The sequence below is a fragment of the Hetaerina americana genome, unplaced genomic scaffold, assembly GCF_022747635.1.
Source record: "Hetaerina americana unplaced genomic scaffold, ioHetAmer1.1.p SCAF_7, whole genome shotgun sequence".
Classification (NCBI taxonomy): Eukaryota; Metazoa; Arthropoda; class Insecta; order Odonata; family Calopterygidae; genus Hetaerina; species Hetaerina americana.
In genome coordinates, this window is record NW_027287316.1 from 55,250,394 (window position 1) to 55,272,868 (window position 22,475).

The 22,475-nt window shown below is 39.1% G+C and overlaps 1 protein-coding gene across 1 annotated transcript; it reads right to left on the reverse strand.

Annotated features, from left to right (window-relative positions):
- Positions 1–2,571: 2,571 nt before the first annotated feature.
- LOC139696846 (sodium-coupled monocarboxylate transporter 1-like) lies at positions 2,572–20,919 on the reverse strand. The gene is made up of 14 exons (XM_071595726.1): positions 20,645–20,919; positions 18,423–18,582; positions 18,265–18,330; positions 16,287–16,338; positions 15,857–15,924; positions 14,611–14,765; positions 14,070–14,210; positions 12,282–12,390; positions 11,449–11,558; positions 8,712–8,895; positions 6,314–6,400; positions 5,628–5,809; positions 4,327–4,717; positions 2,572–2,628 (listed from the first exon to the last, which is right to left on the reverse strand). The coding sequence occupies exons 1-14, from the start codon at positions 20,917–20,919 to the stop codon at positions 2,572–2,574; spliced, it is 2,037 nt and encodes a 678-aa protein (XP_071451827.1).
- Between the last annotated feature and the right edge of the window lie 1,556 nt (positions 20,920–22,475).

Below are 22,475 nucleotides of genomic sequence, written 5' to 3' on the forward strand. Positions count from 1 at the left end.
ACCGATGTAATATTTCAACAAGTGGACCGCGATCTGATGGACAATCGACGATTAGTGCACTGGATGATAAATTTCCTCTTACTTGACCCGCCGCTATTTACACGATTGTTACGAAAAAGTTCGGATATCCCAAACTGTATGCAAGGTGGGCATGAGGGATACCAATCGACCAACACGAAGAGTGAAGATGCTAAGTGGACGAGTGTATTTGAACAACTTTCTACAAGATAGAGATGCATCGACCGTGCACCTGGCAACTATTTCCTCTTGTTGCACTTGAAACAGTGTCTTGGTGGACGGCGGTTTGAAGAAGATGAGGAAATCACCGCCGTCGTTGTCAACTGGTTAAATTCCCATGCGGCGAACTTCTGTGCAGAGGGATTAGAGAAACTGCTGGAGGGTTGCGAAAAGTCCTTAGAAGTGAACGGCGATTATGTAGAAATGTAACGTAGATTTTTAGGAAAGTACAATCGCCAATGAAAACCTCCTCTTACAAATATATTTTTATGACCATGGAAATGGAAACAAGGAAATATGGAAATAGATGCAAGGAAAATCGATAGGAACACACATGAAGGACGAAAAAAGGAAAATGTGTACGAGTATACAACGTATGCACATGTATGTGTTTATATGTGTTTCTATCCTTTCTTTTCCTTATATCTATTTCCATGTGAATGAATATTTGTTCGCCATATGGCAGGTCTGGCGGGCGGGAGAAACACTGGTCGAAGGAAAGGTTGTGGGAATTTGCGTGTGAAGAGATAGAAAGAGAAGAGAGTGAGGCAGAATTACTGGAGTATCGGTGGTTGTTCATTCGAATATTAACCAAATTTCAAACAAATATCACCATCCACGTTTTTTATAATTTTATTGCTAAAATGAAGTCTTACCGCACTTATTTTGAGACATTATATAGTGCTTGCAAAAGGAACGTACAGGTATGTTTCAATAAGGTTATTCCATTGCAACATTTAATGTATTTGACCTTAACACTGTTTCAGTCTGGGACGTGGTAGGCCAGTTCGTAGAGAGCTTGACTGTTGTCCTGAGGGCCCGGGCTCTATTCGTGGTGACCCTCTGGGTACCCCGGGTACCCTCAGTTTCACTCAAGTTGTGTGATGTTTCGAGCTCCACATCGTTCTGGGGAACCACGGGCAGCAGAGAGAAATGGTCTGCCCCGCTTATGTACGTTCCCGCATCCCTTTACCAAGTTATTCTCTTACGAATATATTTGTCGCGTGGAACATCACTACAAAGCCATGTCCCATAACCACATTTCTGTGTAACTTGAATCAAGCAATGACTAAGCGGAATTGTATTAAAGTTTAATGAGAAAGAGTTCGGGGCGAACTAATTTTCCGTAGAATTCACTTGCGTACTTCTAAGTCTCGCGTGCCGCGAACTCCTGTCAGCCTGCCGTGCAGTTCTCTTGAAGTGGTGATAACTCAGTTTCCGTTCTCCCCGGAACGCCCGGGTTGCTAGTGGTACGTTGATCAGCGTCCTCAGCAGAGGAGAGGACACTTCAGCTCCTCGAGTCCTTCCGGAGCTCCTTTCGGAGAATGTTACGAGAGAGCAAAAGCGATGCACTACCAACCGCATTATTTTGAATTCGCCCTGCTGCTATATGCTTCGATCTCTCTCCCTCGATCTAGAGATTAACCCAAGGATGTAAACACGTAGGCACGTCTCAGCCGTTGACACTGGCGTTGCCGACAAGGATCATGGGAAGGTCAAGGAACGTAGTGCAGGGAAAATAATTACTTTCAATTTGAAATACTCGTGCTTTATTATCTCGCGACACTTCTTAAGGACCTTTGATTTCAGGACATAATCCAACGAGTCACACGTTTAAGTGTGTTCTAAGGAGAAGGGAATGTCGGCAAAAAGAGGTGGTGGGAATGGTTAATGAACAGAAACTTCAGGAACATTTGAATGGTCCATAGGTGATGCACTGAATGAAGGGTATAACGGTATGAAGAGTGATAAAGGAGCGGAGCAGGATAATTCACGTATATACTTGATAATAATTGACAAAATTTCATTGAATAAATGGTGATTGGAATCACAGTGAAATTCTTTGGCATATAACTTATACATATTGTTTTTTTTTCATCAATCTTGCACTGTATCGTAATTCTATAGGACATATATCTATATATGTTATGCATTTTATTTTGTGTGAAATACAATATTTATTATTATATTTAGCTATATATAGGAAACTCAAGTACACTGAAAATGTATGCCAGATGAGTACGTGAAGAGAAGCGTCAATTTATTAGATCGACTTCACTGTTTGGAATGTTATTCACGTTGCTTGTTATGTTCCTGTCAGAAAATCGATGAGTTAAAATAAAAGTTATGAGTTACCAATTGCCATCAGTTTGGTTGTTGGATAAAATCATACAATGGTGAGTTGTTAGTAATGGCAACATTGCAGTAGATTGTCGAGTACTGATTTACATTTAGAATTGAATGCGATACCTATACTCTGTATAAGGGCTCATAGCTGACGGCAGTCATAGAGGGAATTCTTAACATTCTCCGCTAATGGAAGAGCCAGCACTTTTATCCACGAACGTTTTTCTCCATGTCCATTTTTTCATTCAACATGAGAGTGATGCACTGTGGAAGAATAAATACCACAAATTAAATTAATTGAAGCTTAGTTGCAGTGAAGAAAAAGAATAGAAACGATAATAACATTTGTAGATACTAGAAAAGCTTTCGACTCAGTAGATCAAAATATATATATTTTTTTAAATTATGCTATATAGGAGTATGTGGACCCACCCACCTTTGGTTTTCTAATTATTCAAAAATAGAAAGTTACTCACAAAAATAAATATTGTTTGCAGTGAAGAACATGAGCTAGAATCAGGTGTGCCAAAAGGATCTATTCTTTGCCCTTTATTATTTATAATATATATAAATGGCATATTGAAATGCTGTCATTTCTGCGATTTGATATTGTATAATGATGATGCAATACTCATATCGAAACATAGGGAACTAAAAGCAGCTAATCGAGGCATGAAACTTAACTTAAATAATATCAGTAATTGGCTACATGAATAATAATCTTGTTATTAATCAGAAAAAATCCAAAGTCATGTTTGTGGAACAAAGAACCTCTGACATCATAGATATTCAATCACAGATTCATTCACATTACTACATACATTACCCCACCAATAACTGTAATTGCCCCATGCTGGAACAAGTAAATTATCACTTTGGAGTAATCATTGATCAAAATATTAACTTTTATGAACATAAAAATAAAGAACAAATTTATATGACATCCTTCGTCAAGTTCAATACATTACTGGTTCCGCAAGGTTGAATGTCAACAAGATAGTGTATTTTGCACTGGTTGAGAATATTTTAAGATATGGTATAACAATCTGGGGATCCACTGGTTCTAGAACAATTAATATCCAAATATCCTAGAGAAAATATCTAGGCTAAATCAAAAAATACAAATATTCTATATGGAAGAAATATCTTTTAAAAAATTGGAATTCTGCCTGTAGACAGACTGTATAGATATGACACCATTATAGGAAACTATGGTTTATGATGAAGATTGTCTGTAATTCTGTTAGCTATCATATTTGATGAAGGTTAAAGATATCTTTGCTAAAACAATGCACGGGTACTCACCTGCGCAGTTTCGATGGCAAACATTATGAATTACGTGAAAGTAGTGACTAAGATTAAGGACCCATTATATTCAGTACCTGAATACAGGAAAAGTATTGCAATTACAATTTTTTCGGACAGCACCAACGAATGTAAATTCATGACAGCTCTAGGTCATGTAGTATAGTAGATATAAACAAAATTTAAAGACGTAACTGCAAAATACGAAAAGAATAATAACGAGCAGTTATAATATATTTATACGAACAAAAGTCGTGTTAAATTGGAAAAAAATATACATGGAAGAGAACATTGGAAGCGTTGAAAACGTGGCCCTAATGGAGAATGGTGGATTTAAAATGAACGTGTCCTAGAGGGATGAGCCTAATTTGAATTATCACGACCATTGCCCACCCCACACGAACTTTTCCTATAGTGAGCCGAACGTTATTCCATATCGGACCATGCTGATCTCACAAGTGTTCTGAGTTCAGTGTAGCAATTCTGCCTTTGAGTGTCCCAAACCTGCATATGACAGTCTATATTTACCTTCATAGTTCTCATTAATCACTCGATTTCCATCCATACTCACGAATAGGTGGCACGTACGTATTTTCAATCGACGACCTTGTGAACGTGTTTCTGTTACCGGCTAGGAATCTTTTTGCATATACGTACCTCTTCCTTCAGGGTAGTGTCGTCTTCCGCTAGTTCATCCGGAAGCTCGTCTTGGCCGAGGACCTTCTCGTGGTGCTTCTCCCGATGCTTCCAGTGCGCCTCCTCGCCTCCAGTCTTACACCGGTGGGCGAACAGCGGTCGCACCACCGGCGTTAGGAGGTCAATGTGCACGTCGGCCGGATCCGTAGGCCCCGTCAGGAAGGACACCGCTAGGCCTGAGGCCACGCTGATGACCAGCCCGATGAAGGCGTAGAGTGTGTAGGATATGCGGAAAAGGTAGAAAGCTTCGTTCCCCATGATCTGGGCGTGATTTTCCATCGTTGTCGTCGCTGCGCCTCTCTCAGTTGTCAGCTCCGTCAGGAAACCCCTGCATAAAGGGCTATCATTGAAGCTAACGCGCAGGGCGAGAAAAATATCACATATACAAGTCCTACCCTTTGGTGATGCTAAACGAGAAATCTAAAACATGCATGCAAGGCAGGAATTCGAAATACCTTATGGTTTAAGTCAAAATCTACACCTCAACCTTTAAGGTGCAACGGGGATGTGGAGCAATATGGTAAATATTAAGCCATCAGATTTTAGTTTGATGACTGAATTGTGTGTTGTGAATTATGTTTCCTACTTTAGTGGTCAAAACATATGTGAGGGAAAAATGATTCTCTTTTGTCAGAGGTTCTGATGTCAAGTTTCCCGCCTTAACTTATCGCTGTGGTCTTGCCTAACTGTTAAATTCGGCGCCAGGATTATCGTTTGCATTTATGATAAACGATTCATACTTTTCTTAAAGTTAAAGTCGCTCCATTAATGTTTGTGTTTTCAATGTCCCCCAACGAGGGCATTTTATTTAGAATGCGGCACTTTATGTAATCATGATGATTCTTCCAGAAACGGGCAGCTTTTCATCATAGATTTAAAAACATTTTTTGACCCAACAAATGGTATTGCAAATAGAGAATCCACTATAATTAGACAATTGGTGTTCTAAACCATGAATATCAGAAGCTTGGGGAGAAAGTGGCGTGCCAGCTTCTTCATCCTTCCTTAATCAAAGCACGACACATTTAGAAGCAATGAGATGTGAGTAAGTTACCGCGGGATTCCGGAATAGAACCTTAGAATCGCTGAGCGTCACATATAGTAAGTGAACGAACGTAGGGAAAGGGAAGGCTTGAATACCGAATGGAACTCGGTGCAATAGGCACGTCTCCGATTTGGTTTCGAATCAAGAATCGCGAAGACGACTATCTAAACAGCCTATCCCACATTTCGACGGAGGATTACCGACGCGCTCTACTCACGTTCCGTTGAGGATTGCCGCTTCCATTCCGGGGAAAGAGGAGTTGAGCGCTGGGAAGGTGCATCCCTCCACAGAGACTGGCTTCTTCTCGAATTTTATCTGTCCTGTGGCTACGGCCCATTGGGATCCGAATGATATGAACCCCATGACCATCATCCCGATCAATCCTCCTGCGAAGGCGCCCTAAGAAATCAAAATGCAAATATGGACTTGTGAAAAGAATATGTGGGTTTCAATGCGACACCCCCGCTAATAAGAAATCATCAGATGATGTTCTATGATGGTTACTTTTGGGTTTGTGACATGTTAATAATTGTCGCAAAATATTTTATAAAGCCTTATTCCATTAAAATGTGGAATAGTTAGTACATTTTGCTCGGGTAACTACTGTTACGGAGTTAAAAATCAACAAAGGGCATCATATTATCTATCAAATTAATTTTTCGGCGAAACCCCTTCCCGTTTAATTTTTTGCCGTGAAAACAGAACGAAGAGCTGAGAAGTATCTATTTTAATAATTCATGATTTTGTCATAACCTCCGCGGCCCACGTAAAATGGATACAGTTATTTTTTGATTTGTCGAATCAGATGTCTGATTGAGGAAAATTGTATATAGAAAGTGAGCCTGTTAAGGTTTTTAGCAGTAGTAATAATTTTCAAGTATTTACTTTCAGCCTCCCCCTTACCTTGGAGTTGACCCAAGGGAAGAACATCCCCAGGGCAAATACTGCCAGCATCGGGCCGTTCGTTATCCCACCCAAACTCCAGTTAGCCTTTAGAGTGAGAGAGAAAGATAGAGAGGGACATATGGTTAAATGTATTTTTCAAGTTGGGCTACCAGGGGAAGGGAGGGGAGTTGAGAAATTAGGTATAGAAGAAGGCCTTGGATGAACAATGGGAAATAAGGGGTTGAAGATGGCAGCGCAAGGAGCTACAAGGGAATTAAGAGGCTGGCTGACTAGAATAGGTCATTTTGTTTGAAGAGTTGTTTCAAAAGAATCCTAGGATTGATAGCCCTTGAAGATGATGAATGATTGATGATAGAGGTACTGAGATGATGATGGTAGAGTGTTTTGTGTTGCATGTTCATGTGGTGGTGGAGTTTCGCATTCTAGTTTGTTGTGTCCTGGCTTGCGTGTTGTTGGATGACTTTCGTGCTGCATCCTGGGTTGCAGTTGTTTGTTGATTTATGGTATATATGTTTGCATGAGTGTTGGATGAAGGGATTTTAGCATGCGTGTGTGCGCTCCTGTGGGTGTAATTTTCCATGTTGTTGTTTTGCATGTGGTATTGTTCCTTTTTACGGTTGGTGACCTAACACCCCCCGCCACACGCCCTTGCGGTGACTTGCGGGGTATTATGTAGATGTACATGTAGATGTAGATGATTGATATCTAAAAACAAGAAATTAGCTGCTTGAGGTCGTCAGCGAGTGATTTTTTTAAAGAGGGCTTTAAAAGAATTAGCTTAGGAAATGGGGTCTGGGCAATACTCTTGCTAATAAAAGAGACGAATACTGTTACAATTTGTCACTTAATATTCCATCATTATGTGGAAAACTGTAATAGTCTTCGTCTCAGTTATTATGGAACAGTTTCATCTCATAACACCTGAATCTATAACTTATAATACTGTTGCCCATTGCATTAAATAGGGTGTGGTTGCGAGTTGAAAGAATAACTCCTGATCAATTAATAATTAATCGATATTAGACCGATAAGTATGAAAAATATAAGTATTTTTTTTATTTTTACTCTAATTCTAAATCAAAATAACCATGAACAACTTCACATTGGATTTTTAAACAAGAAATAGCAGCAGTGTCAGTCACAACCACCTAAACCATAGGTGAATGTAAGCTCACCTAAACGGAAGGGCCGGTCTTTGGGCTGTCAGACGAGGATGCATCATTACTGTAAACGAGGTCGGCAAAGAACCTACGTTATTTGTGCTGTGAACGGGTCAAAAACTTCCCTGTTAGGATTCTATTTAAGCGATATCAAAATATTATCCAAATGGGGATCAGAATAGAGCTGATAACATTGCCACCGTCGGATTCGAACGTCTGCCCTTAGAATGAGACTCAACTCCGCAGCAGTTCTCGTTCATGAAAGAAGAAACATACCTTGGTACGAAACGAGAGAAAAGATATTCCACATTTGGCGAAATGGAATAGGCAGAAGTGAGTCACAGCCATGTTGCTTGTCTTTTTATTCTCATGAATTGTGATTTGTAACCATCTTGACCCACAAACTTCTTTTCGCGCTGGGGTATGCTAGATCAAAAATTCGCAATAGTCAAAATGAAGGTCGTCTGCTTGTTACCCTATAAATTCACCACAAGTATACGTGTGGCAGGAGATTTTAGGCTACCAGTCTTTAGTATGGATGGTGATTATAGGCATTCGAAGTGTTTTGGTTTCGGGAACTTTTCATGACGACACATTTGCGGTCGGATTTGCGTGGAGGAAAAGAATTTCTTTTTCTCATTATAGCCCCTGCCACAGTCATTCAGTTCTTGGTATTCCATCTTTGCCAGCATTAAACTAAACGATTTGCATTTATCTGTTAATATGTCTTGCACGCAATCTTTGTGAGTCTCAATCAAGCATTTTACAATTAATACTGTTTGATGGACAGTAAATGACGCGTTGGAATCCCGGAAGAAAAAAACACTTATCCACACCTCGTTACCTACCCCGCAGAAGGAGGTCAACCCGATTTTTAATGTGAAGATTGAAATTTTGTCGTATTGAGCCTACCTAATGGGGGATCTGGTTATCAAAAAAAACAAACAAAACCGGGGTAAAACTTACCCTCTCCTCCGCACCTATTACCCCACCATAGTGTCGTCCAAGGCCACTTTAACACGAAATAAACTCACGTACTCACCTTCTTATGCATCACGAATACTGTTTCATATTAATTCTATGCCTTTCATCGCGATGAAAACGAAATAATTGGAGAGTCAAGTGTCCATTGAATTAAGTTAACTCCGAATGGTATTTCATTCAAGGAAAAAATCGAAGTTTAAGCCATTTAAAAACTATGATCCTTCTTAAATGATTATTTTTCAGAAACCCACCTGTACGACTGCGCCAAGATGCTCTACGACGAAGACCATGCAAACACAAAAAACGCCAATGATAGCACAAAGTACTTTCATGATGAAAGATGCCCTCTCTTCTGAGACTTTAACTTTTAGGAACGGGTCGATGAAATCTTCAAATATCACCCCTGACATTGAGTTGAGACCCGTTGACATGGAGCTAAAGTGTGAGAGACATTTTTAACAGATTTATATATTATAGCTTTAAATTATATTTTCATTTTGTATTGATTATGTTTGTTTCTGAGAGTTATGGCTAAATTTAAAGTTTTGCACGTTGGTTATATCAGTGTTAAGGGAATGTATGCGTATTTAATAAATTATTGCTAGGTGTCTCCCAAATATGCATGGGGGGAATTATATTATTTTCAGAACATTGGCATAATTTACAGATTTAAGATGTGGCAAACGATAGTTTTATGGTGCAAATATTAATGAATCGTGATTGCCATTGTTCACTTTGCAACATAGTTAAATATTAATTAGCTAACGAGTTAGTGCTTGAAATGTTTGTTTGGTAATCGGTGATTTTATCCCATTCATGTTTTCTTAAGAGTAAACTAACCTAACTGAAAAACGAAAAATACTCAACGGTCCCTAACCTTTTCTTTTGAGATATGTGAAAATGATGCAAATGCCGCAGTACAAAAGTGCAATTGCTTGGTTAATTCAAGTCATCAGATCGATTGTAATAATGTAGTTATAAGACTAAGAGCGTCATAAACCAAGCCTCTCACTTTATTGAGAACTGGAAAGTAGAAACACTTTCGATGCAAGTGTGTACGACTCCATAAAATTTAAATTATGTGTAATGTTTTGTGTATTCCTGGCGCACGATTAGTTTGAAATCTTCGTACGTTGTAAAGCGGATCAGTGGGTCAGGTGCAGACGTTTGATGACTTCCGTTATTGTCCTCAGGATATCAGGTCATTGTTTTTACTGTCCTTACATATCCTCTGCTTGGACTCAGGTAACTCCTGACTGGCTGTTCTGGCATTCTTTCTCTTTCTCTATGCTATCTTTATTTTCTGGAGCACAGACTACCACGTTTGGCTGAGGGAATATTTTGTATCTCGGTTGGAGTTATTTCCCTTCGGGCGTATTTCTATCGCCTCCTTTGTCAGACGGTTTCAGTAATCGCTTATACGTAAGTTAACTTCATCGAAGAGAATCGGTTGGTCCTGGATGAGACTGCGCTCCACCAATGGTTGATTTTTCGGGATAGCTCCGTAATTCATCTCCTGTGATCCTTAATTATGGTTGCTACCGTGCCCGTCTCTTTGATGTAAGGTTCTCCGCACTTATATGGCACGTGGTAAAATATCGGAGCCTCAGATCCCAAGTGTCCTTCGCTCGAACGAGGTTGCTTCTTAGATTCGCCGGTGGCTTGTGGATCGTCTCTGTGTTGTTCTTCCAAAACATCCCATAGAGTTACCCCGCGGTAGTGGAGATGTTCGGAGGACGTGCTCTGATAATCGGTTTTTCCTTCTCGGAGATCCTTTCTGGGTCAAGATGGATTTCTTCACGAGCTTCAGTTCAGGCGAATTTCACCAGAGGAACTTATCAGGGCCGGATGGATGGATATCCCTCTCTTTGTATCCATTCCAGCGGAACATCATCTTCAGGTGTTTGAGTTTCTTGGTCAGCCATGCGTTGGGCTCGTTGGACGAGGGTAGATTGAACTGTTCTCCACTGTGTGGTGGTGATCCCATCCATTCAGATAGAGATTTGTGTGGGTCGGTTTCCGATAGACCAGGTGGCCCAGGGCTCAGCCTCGTGGTGAATCTGGATGTCGAGGAAGAGAAGTCAGTAGTTTTGCTCCAAGGTGAACTTGATGTTCGGGTGTTGGTTGTTCATGTTGTTCCGGGACTTATGGAGCATTTTGATACCGTGAGGCCAGACTATGAAGGTATCGTCCACATAGCTGTAGAAATGTTTGGGTTTTGCGGAGGAGAAGGCAAAGTATTTCACAGAGAAATTTGCGATTAATCGTTAGAGTGACGAGCCCATGGTGACATCATCTGTTTGTTCGATGAATTTAACCTTGTGAAAGAAATACGCTGACATCAGCACGTGGTGGAATAAGCTCATGATATTCTTGTCGAAGCGGACCTTCAAGAATTGGACCGTTTCCCTCAGAGGGATCCGTGTGCACAGGAAAACGGCAAGGCTGACTTTAATGTCCGTTGGGTGCAGTCGAATATAACAGTAGGTTCTGACGAACACGCCGGAGTTTTTCTACCTGGTGTTCAGATCTCCTCACGAGAGGTGCGAAAATGGCGGCGAGATACTTGGCCAAGAGTTAAGTGGGAAAATCAATGGCACTCACAATTACACTTAGGGGAGCTCCGTCCTTGGGTATCTTTGGTCATCCATACAGTCTTGGAGGTACAGGAACCTTCGGTACAACGTTTCTACTTTCTTCGTCTGGAATTCCCGCTCTCTCTATCTTTCTCACTCTGCAACCCATCGAGTTTTGACGCAGGGGTCAATATACCGGGTTTTGCGGGATGTTTTAATTTCTGGTTGGAATTTTATCAACGGATTATATATGTATTAAATACAATGCCGATCACGACGCAACCCAAAACCTTATTTTTATACCTCTAAATGTGTTTTTTTCTGCATGAGAAAATTGCTGGAATAAAATAGAATATTGTGTTTTTCCGTTATCTAATTTGTGCAGCACACACGGTTTTTTCAGCAGGCGAACCTGAGGGCGGCACTGAAGACTCCAGCAATGAAGAGTCCAGGAAGTCCGGGAAGTGACCCCGCCACATCCATAACGAAGTATGGCAACAGCTGGTCGGCAGCATGGACGAACTGTTTGGGCGAAAAAGAGAGAGGGGGCGGAGGAGTGAACATTTGAAAGGTATTTGTAGTCTACGCGTGCGAACACCAAGAAAATGAGTCTCCGCATTGCGTGAAAGTTAGATTCTATGAAGGTTTCGTTATGATTCTGAGAAACTCCCGGAAACAGGATGGTACTTTCATCAAACAGGCGTCGCGGAAGCCTTACTAATGCGTAGGTTAGATTCTGCATCCACGTAAGCGGTATGGTATGTTTTTAAAACGGTGGAACATAAAAAATCGCGCATATTTGCAAAAATGAAGAAACAGCCGAGGCGATGAAAGAAAGGGGTGAATAGTAAGAGACAAAAGCTTGACCAATATTTTTCACATTTCCTTTTATAGACTCGGAAAAGGCAATGTTTTATCTCTAGCATAGATTTAGGAAAACCTCAAGAAAAGTGAGGAACTATTTTAAGTATTTGAGATGATTTTTGGTACGTCCTTCAATATGATTTCTTTCTACGGAAAACGTGCGCATTGAAAACTGTAGTCATAACACAAATAGTACGTATTAGTGGCGAGGAGAGACTATGAATAAATATTGGCGCAGTGTGGTGAGCCTATTTTAAGGGACCCTTCTCTTTCGGGTCACCAACTAAAAATGCAATTTTTATAAAGTTTGCATCATTGACAATTTTCATTTATTTAATTAATTATTATTTTATCAAATCCAATGCTTTCCCGAGCACTCACCTTTGCAGATAGAAGATCGCAGTTGTAGTAAGCTGCGTAGATTAAAAGACCGCAGTAACAACTCAAGCCGGTGATCGCGACGCCCCCAAAGGTGAATATGATGAGCAAACTGAGAAGTAGACGGTGCATTGAGAGTTAGTTAAATGACGAGGTAAATGCTTTGCGTTTCAATAGTGTTTCGTAGAATTCTCACATCCAGATATTTAAGAATTACGTTGCAATTAGGCAATTTTCCTGGTGGCAACGGTCAAGTTTGGTCAATGATCACTTACAACGAAAAACACATACACGCACTAGAAAAAACAGATAGGAGACGAAATATTCTTACATACAATGACACTTCCACATCACATAAAAAATGCCGTCCAGATCACGTACAAACAATATTTAAATAACTACAATGAAGTTTATCACTCAGTGGCTGCTTTACATTTATAATTAAAACTTCTAAAATTGGATGGAAAGGGCTCAAACAAACCTCCAGGCAGCTGGTTCCAATCAATAATAGTTCTTTTTAAAAAAGAGCATTTTTTCTTATTTGTTTTTTGCGTCCTTATTTTTATTTTGAAACTATGGTCGTTTTTTCCCTTAAAGTTAGGCTTTTCTATCTCTTTCCATAAATCTTCCCACGCTTCGTCCTTTTTAACAATTCTATACATCGCGCCTAACCTACTCCTTCTTCTTGTATTCTTGTATTTTCAAACACTCCCATTTCAGTATATCTAACATTTCTGTGACACTATCTGTTCTTTTGTACCTTCCGAGTACATATCTTGCTTCCTTTCTTTGAACTTTTAAATAAATAATCCCTTTTGATGGTAGCTAATGTTCATCTTTCTGTACCTCGCTATTGAAATTAATTAAATTGAATAAAAAATGATTGAAATTAATGGGAAGTTTGCCAATTTCATAATTTTTACTTCCTGTAATGGTTTATTGAGAAATATCCAAAAATAAGGGTATATTGCATTTTTAGCAAAATTTGCTCACTGTAACACTACAGAAATTAAATCGACGAATTCTCTGTGAGTCTCACTCTTTTATTACGTGATTTATACCGTCTTTGCTTGTATTCTATTGAACTTTTGTGCCATAAGTTGATGTCCTTCCAAGAGTGATGCCATGAGATGTTTTGTAAAAATTCCAGCTTTAGATAAGAGTATTCATTTTGTTTTCGGGAATCTTTTTAGAATTGATGATATGAATTAACTTTTTATATAGAGGACGAGTATGTACTATCATTCCAACCATTTGGGTGGCAGTTTTTTCTTCTTTCAAATATATTTCATTTCTCCATTTATTTTGACCTTCAATCCCGTGTATATAAAAAATAAAAATCCTATGTATATATGTGCTTTAATTATGAAATGCCAATGAATGTGCGATTATCACTTTCTCTCATTTCTTGCTGCAATGTCTCCGAATTTGGGCAGGTGTGTCCGCATTATAAACTTTTACTCGGATTTCTATCGCTTTATTATCCTTCCATCGCATAACGCGTGTTTCGATTTTATCATCAAAGCTAAATTCATATTTTCCTCTTTTGCTTTTTTCTATGCAATTTGCGCGGTCTTGTGAGCATTTTCATGCCCTGTTATATATGATACTACTATCGCTCTATCACAAACCCGAATTTCCTTCTCCTTCGGTAATTCTAACAGCTCACGGGTAGTAAAATAATTGTTATATGTTATGTAATGTGGCTCTAAAGATAACGAATAAAGTGAACGCGCATCTAAGATGATGTTTTGACGAATAATCGAGACTATACCTCTGGCCCGGACTTACATTTGCGCCCTCTTGACCGTGGGCATCGCCAGGAATCTCTGGACCATTCCTTGGTTGGCGGCGATGCTCGCCATCCAGTTGAAGACGCAGCCAAAGCTTGTGTTCCAGAAAGTGTGGCGGATCGTAGGGTCGGGATCTAAACTGAACCATTTCCAAATGGAAAGAAAATGGAAGAGAGAACACAAAATTAATAAACGTCGGCGAGAAGAAATAAAGTTTCATATAATTTTGTGTGACATGATACCTCAGTTGAGTGAGTTTTTTCTTTTTGGGCAACAAAGCTTTTTAGAAAACAGCCGGAACTTACTGAAAAGGATTTGAACGCCTGAATTGGTGAATTTAGTCTTCATACGAGGTGAGCTTGAGCCTCATCTAAAAAGAAAACTCAGACCTTTAGGGTGATTACTGTGGCTTTATTTTTTTGGCTAATAATTTTTTGGCATTGCTTTTACCCTGCAGCTATGTGAGCATTAAGCATGGCAAGCATTAAGGTTGTTGCTTTGGTCACATATTATTCTACAAAGCTCGAAACAACGCTTACTTGAAGAATTCTATCCTTCCGCTGTCCTGGTTCCTCTGCCACATGGCGGCAAAACCTCCAACGGAGTATGTCCCCAGCACCACCACCGCTCCCATGGAGAAGAACATCATCGCTGTCTGTAGGGCATCCGTCCAGACGACGGCCTTCAGGCCTCCCTGCGAAGTGTCCTCACGCAAATCACAAATGTAGAAACTCTGATGGCTGAGGGCATGTCAAATCAATAAGGCCAGACGGATCATGCGAGCCTCACAAAGAATGGAACTCAAAGCCTATGCGTTTTCTGTCAGGTATCGGCTATTCTGTATCTCAATAAGGTACGTTCGAGAAATGTTTCTGTTCGCTATCCGCCAAAACAACTTGCTGTCTCGCGTTTGATCGAAACTCGACCAACGTCGAATGTGAAGACTGTGTGTTGTCTTAACTGTAGCAAAATGATTATTTCACTAAAAGATATCCATTAGAATTGACGAATTCAATAACCGATGATTTAACGCCTGTTTATTGAGTTTTTAACATGGCGCCACTTAGCGTGATGGCCTTTGTTACAGAGTGCGGCGGAGACGGAGTATTAGAAACCAATTAATTGCGTATATATTAGACAATTACGTATTTTGTGACTGTTCGCATATCTATTCGTAATTTGACGGCTATTACGCTTTTTACGTTCGGTTTATGTACCTACAGTTACATGACGGTTTTTTCAATAAGTTTTCGCATGCATAAAATAAGAGTTGTTTACAAGCGAGAGCAAATTAAAACGTACACCCTTAAAATTTCCCTATTTGTTTTAAAATCTCTAATCCAATTATTGATTAACTTATTCAATTAAGAATGAATAAGGCTACACATATGTATCCTTTCGGCATTTACATATTCGAACAATAGTGGACGCTTCCTTTTTTTTGAAGAAAACACGTATTGTTTTCCAAAGTTTATTTCATTGTTACTTTGCCATATCATTGGCATAAGGACAGTGACCAATCGGCCGGACACGGACGGATTGGGAAGGAGAGGTGATCGCCCATTCACTTGGAATTATAATGCTGCAAAAGTTTCCCGGATGTAGCTGGTCCTATAAAATGCCTTGAATGTCCGATGATTGTCTATCAATCCATGCTGTCTTCTCGCAGTGAGGTAGGCAACAAAAATCGTAACATTATGGAATAAAATAATGTCCTCTCAACCCGTAGGAAGCTAACAGATCCAACCCAGTATGATAAATTGGCATGGGAATAAGGTTACTTACCAAACTAGTGTAGAATATGCAAACTAAGCTGACCAGAGGCGTGATGAGATGGAGGTGTATTCCAGTAACTATTGGAGATAATAGATAGGGCATTATTTCGATTTTTAGAATAGGTGGATATTAAAGGATTATTGGAATCTATCTTGTTATCAAAGTGAACTGAGCATATACTGTCAATGAACATAGTATTTGACGTCTGTTGGTACCACAATGTGAATGTTATTAATAAATTGCGAATTAATATTAATTGATCATAATTTCGTGTGTTTGTGCCACCACTAACATGTATTATGAAATTAAGAATTGTCTCTATGATTTTTTATTTAGCAGCAGTCTACCGCATTTGGGCAGGTATTTGATGGACCCAGGCACTACACACTACTGGTCTTTATGATATAACATCCAAATTGTATACTATTTTTTCACTTACCTTGGCTGAGCGCAAGTGCAGGTATGTACATCACGATTGGAATGTACAGGAGCTGAAATGAAACCGCATTAGTTTCAATTAATACAGTCGAAGTTTTTCTTTTTACTAAGGTATACTTTCCTTTGTTATTAGAAGTATGCATACCAAATACCCAAAGTGGTCTAATTGTATTCAGGATAAGTAGATAACTAGACGGAGAGGTCGAAAATCTGATGATAATGAAAAATCGTATTAAATTTGCATTACTTTGAATGTGAGAGCTGAAGTATTCTACTTGAAATGGTACTTATGTTAATCAACCATATTCCTTGGGAATGCCCTTCAATAAACTAAAAAAATAATTTGAAAATGCACATTTAAGCCACATTTGTGTAAGCCCCCTGTAAAAGTCGTTATAAAATGTAATCGGTCTTTGTATGCTTATAAAACATTCATTCATACTCTGTATGTTTTACCTAGTTTTTATATAAATGAGTGAACGTAAAGAATGGGTATGCCTAGTGATTTAAGGAAATGTAAGGAAAAGGAGAAGCTCAAATGTTAAGGGGTTATCATTATTATTATAGACAATCTACTGGTTAAGGTAGGTTTTGGATGGACACAACCACCAAATATTTCTCTCATCTCTTCTGACAACACTCACCCAACATCCTATTCTACAACAAAGCCCATCTTCATCTCTGAGTACTTCCTTCCTTCCTTCATTCCGTCCAAAATCCCTATCCTATTCCTGCCCTTTCCTTGGTTACCTAATATTCTCCCCTCTACCACAGTCTTCAACACCCCACTTGCCGATCAATATGCCTTTCATCTATTTTTTCTGCCTCCTTATGATTTCTCCCGGTAACCCCCTATCTACTACTAGCACCTCCTCATTTGTTTTCCTTTCTGTCCACTTCACTTTCTCCATCCTTCTCCACACCCACATTTCAAAAGCTTCAAATCTACGTCTATCATCCTGTTTCAATGAACATGCTTCCACACCGCATAAAACTACGCTCCATATAAAAGTTTTCTAAACATTCTTACTCAACTTCCCTGATTTATTTCCCAACTGATTTTATGGATCCTCCCCCGACTTTTAATCCTATCTCCAGTTCTTCCCATGCTTCCTTAATCATTTCTTCCTCATATACGTTGAAGAACACCCTGGACAACCCCGCCTTACATCTCTTCCTAACACTGCCCATCCGGACTTCCCGTCCTCTACTCGCACCTGAGCAGTCTGAGACATATACAGGTTGCGAATTAGCCTCCTGTCCCTCCAATCTATTCCTATTTTGTGCATATAGTATACTAACTTATCCCAAATCACACAGTCAAACGCCTTTTTGAAATCTACGAAACAGGCAATTTGATTCGATCAGTGATCTCATTACTGCAATGGCATCACGCGTGCCTCTCCCCTTCCTGAACCCACACAGATGGTCCATAATTTACCCTACTCTCCATCCTTTGGTTAATGATCATGAGGACCACTTTAGCTGCGTGCGATATCAAACTTATTATCCTGTTGTTCTCACATTCATTTACCCTTTTTGGAGTAGGAACTGACGCTGTTTTGACGAAATCTTCAGACCAAATTCCTGTCTCAAAAATGCTAGATGGATATTTAATGAATTTAAAATTTAAAAAAAATTGTATAATAGGAAATAATTTTCAATTTTTCAATATATTCTATGAATATTTTGTTTGAAGAGTTCATAGTTGTATTATTAAAGGGTTTTCCGTATTCTTTGTGTTGATATTTTTCTATCAATTTCCGTTCCGTGCCGCGTGCATCACTACGAAACGATGGAAAGAACCTGACTTGACATTCTATAGTGAACGAATCTTGCGGAAATCTAAAAAGATTAAAGGCAAACTTTATGTAATATTTGCTGCAAGAATGACCACCAGAATAAGTATAATGGTATAAAGATCCTCATACCTTGTGATACCTCTAAAGTAGAGGTAAGAAAACTATATTTGTACTTACATTATTGATGAGGAACAACAGCGATCCAAGAAGTCGAACCTTTCTATCAAATCTCACTTCAAGATACTGCAAATGAGAACGCGAATTAATGTACTTTATATTTGAGCATTTGTAAAATAGCACGAGGTTAAATTAATGGGAGACAAGTGTTCCATTACCTCGTATGAGGTCGTCAGCTGAAGTCTATAGAACACCGGTAAGAAGAAAACACCGCACCCTAAAGTGGCTCCGAATACTCCGAACATCACAGCTGCAAACTGAGTACCGTACACATACATTTCCGCCGGCAACCCTAATAAAGTGATCCCTGAAATGAAACTAAATTTACATTAAGATCAGTAAAATTAAATATTTACCAAACCATTCTTAGAAATCTTTTAATGAAATTGGTACCTACAGTAAAGTCTCAGACTATGTGGACCAGGCTGTAAAGAATTTAATCGCTGATATTAACTAGTTACTTAAAACTTGCATTCAACCGCTCTGTACGTGTAAGATGTCCGCATATTTATTTGTTACATCCAAAGTTACTTAGTTCTCTATTGGATGTTATATGTTAATTTCTAAAATTGCTCTTACTCTAGACTTTCGTACACTTTGCACTAAAATCTACATTACGGCATTCACAACATTGTTTTATACTCTATGGCGTATCTAACATCGTTTCCGATATTCCTCGCACTGTACTGATAGACAAGTCATTTTCAGCTTTATCAACCGTGGCAATCTTTGGTTGAGGGGAGACCTGGCGATATTTGATTCTAAAACGTCTTTTAGTTAATGATCTGATAGCATCTATATTAATCATGAATGAAAATAATTAAAATGAGAGTTGGCAGGAATATTACCATCGCTTTTCCGATCAACGCGTGAAAAATAGTCAATGATACGATTTGTTTCATGAAAAATCTATCGTTACGATTGTATCTCAGTAAAAAAAGCTATGGAGAGAGTTAAAATCTTTTTCGCTTGCCTTTTTAATTTCTAGAGGGAAAAAGTATTAGAATGACTTGTGCGGTGAGACAAACATGCCATAGCCGGTCATAGAAAGAAGTCTGAGTTGAAGTATAGAATAGGAATTGTTGTCTGGAATTAGATGAAGGCAGAAAAAATAGAAAAAGGATATACAGTATAATCAGGTGTGGAATGCCGGATACCTTAATAGAACCGAAAATTTATGAGTGGGCTTGTTAAAAATCCATCAAAATTCTAGATACTTCACCTGCACCACCAAACTTGCCCTATTGGGAGAAGAAAATCATGGCAAAATCGATCCCGACGACAACCATAATTCAGTTCTCAGTTCATCCAGCTGGTCATTTAACGATTCCTCCTACTAGAGAACGAATTTTGATCTACCAATTATTTTTTACTCCCAACTATTTCTCTTATTCTGTTATTTCTTATTTTCTCTTCAACATCAATTTCTTTCCAGTCGTTGATCATTGAATTCACGCAATATATTCCGTAATACCACGTAGCCGTAGAACAAGAGGTTCCCGCTAATATATTATAAGCGCTGGCATTATGAAATGACCAGTTCATATGGTGCTAGTGCAGGCAGATATTCGGACTATATAATTTATTTTATATTAACCATATACTGAAGTGTAGAGCATCAATAGCATGTGCCCAATATTTTTGTATTATTTTGGAGTGTTTAACCTCATACAAGTATACCCATGATGAAGAGATCTGTCCAAAAGGTAGCAAGTTCGCTCCCCTTACAATCCTCGTAGAACTATTATGCAAATAATAGTCCTATAAGTAGGACTAATTCCTTAAGGAAATATGAAAGTTAATCACAAATTACTCTTTATCCTTGGATTGTGCCTCCTTTAGATCATTATGATTTGTATTACACTTTATATGACTATACTATTTATTATCTTCTTCCTTCCCCACCTTTTTAATATAATCCCTTTCAAAGCAGCATACAGCATCACTACCGTCTTAAGTTAGGGTGCACTCAAAAGCAGAATCAGAAATAAGGAACCCTACTCAAAACTAAAGGAAGTCGAAATAAAAATTAATAGCGTATAAACGAAATAAGGTATTTGTTTTCAGCTATTGAAACTATGGTTTTTAATATATTCAGGTGGGAGAGGACAATTGTCTTTCGGACATTTTCAAATTTTATGAAAAGCCAAAATGGTCTCCAGGTGGTTATTTGGTTGTATTCGATTTGTACCGCCTGCGTACATCCTAATTTAATCGTCTTTGTGGCGTCACCTGTTGGAGATTTACTGTCCTCTCGAAATTGCTTTGATTTAATAAATTCCTTACAATGGTTCCTTTATTGAAAAAAGGTCAGTTTAAGGTGATGTATGGGAAATAAATTTAGCGCGTTCCCGCAATAAGACATGCTGTTCGAGCTCACCTCGATATCACTGACAGGGCCACGGGAACGATACCCATGTTCTTCCCCCCCAACAGGTACTCGGCCGTTGTGTTCTGCTTCTGTTTGGCGAAGAAGGCGAAGTAGATGCCGATGATCGCGGACGCGAACAACATTCCCACGAAGAGTGTGTGGTCCAAGGCGGAGAACAAGTGGATCTTGGGCGCCATTCCTTCCCCAGGGACGGCCATGCTCTCAGATACGTAGGACGTTACCCACGGTGTGGTTAGCACGCCGTCAGCTGCATTCGACGCCATAGCGCTTTAAGAATTCCTTGTTTTCCGGCCGCCCCAAGATAGCTTGTTCCTTAAATGAACACAAAATTGGAATGTGTGTAGAAGCTGACTCTTGCAGTTCTGTCATGCGGGTAATATGATGATTTATAACTTTTATAATTATAAAAAACTATTTGATTAACCTCTATGCGTTGACTTGTATATTCAAGTAAATTAAATATTAAGTATACTAAGATGTGCCATTACATTTGTTGGAAAGGATTGAGTAGGATTGAATCATATTGAAAACTATGTAAGGAATATCACATAATTTTAAAATATTGGAAGGTGCGAATTCGCCCATCGAGCAAAGGAGTAAAATTTCTGCGATTCATATAAAAACAAGAAAGGAAGAGTTCAATTATCTCACAGAAAAGTAAATAGTTGAGATTACTATTTTACCTTACATCCAATAGAAAACATGTAAAAGGATTTCACATGTCAGAAAGTTTAAGTTTTAGCCTTCTCTTAGGCCTTATTCAGATCAGGCCGATATGAATACATATGTGTGTGTGTATACATATATATGGTAAAGAACTTAGGTCAACAAAGTTAGGCATAGAAAAAGAACATGGCGTAGATGAAAATACTTTAGGTTCAGACATACTCGACGATGAGATAGAAAGGGCATTAAGGGAGATGAAAGTAAATAAGGCCATGGGGGTAGATAACATTCCTGCGGAACTGCTGAAATGTTTAGGAAAATGTGGGAGGAAGAGGCTATATGGATTGATTCGTAATATCTATAAGGAAGGAATCTGGTCGAAAGACTGTAAGATCAGTGTTAGTTCCTATTCCGAAAAACGTAAAGGCTACACCGTGTGAGGGCTACAGAACGATAAGTTTGGTATCACATGTAGCTAAAGTTGTTCTCAGGAACAAAAATATAGAGAGTAGGGCAAAGGAATACTTAGGGGATGATCAGTTTGGGTTTAGGAAGGGGAGAGGTAAGCGTGATGCCGTTGCAGTAATGAGATTATTAATCGAGAGGAACATTAAATATAATCAGGATGTATTGGTCTGTTTCGTAGATTTTGAAAAGCGTTTAAGAGAGTGAATTAGGAAGAACTAATGAGGATTTTGAAGAAAATAGGAATAGATTGGAGGGAGAGGAGGCCAATCCGCAACCTGCACATGTCTCAGACTGCTCAGAAGCGAGTGGGGAACGGGGAGTCCGGATAGTCAGTGTTGGGAAGAGGTTTTTCTCCGTTCTTCTACACACCTACATCTCAATAGCCTCCAATCTACTCCAAGCTCCATACTCCAAGCCTCCTGCTTCAATAACCACGTTTCCGCGCCGTACATAGCTACGCTCCATATCAAAGTTTTTACGAGTCTTTTCGTAATATCCTTAGCTAACGTCCCTGTCATCAACTCCCTCCTCCTTGTGAAAGTGACTTAGTGTGTGTTCCCTGTCCCACCCCTTACTTGTAAGTTTGTTTTTTCCCCCACCCCCTTTTCAACCTTGTGCCAATCAAGTTTACGGTCTCGGCTATCCCGTTTTCAGTGTAAATGAAAGTTAAACCGAATTGGTATAA

Excerpts from the sequence above, each read along its gene's own strand:
- LOC139696846 (XM_071595726.1), bottom strand. The coding sequence starts at position 20,919 with ATGGCGTCGAATGCAGCTGACGGCGTGCTAACCACACCGTGGGTAACG. Across the intron at positions 15,925-16,286 it reads TGCACTTGCGCTCAGCCAAG|TTACTGGAATACACCTCCAT; the intron begins GTAAGTGAAAAA and ends TATCTCCAATAG. Across the intron at positions 4,718-5,627 it reads GCGGCAATCCTCAACGGAAC|CTTCAATGATAGCCCTTTAT; the intron begins GTGAGTAGAGCG and ends CCTGCGCGTTAG.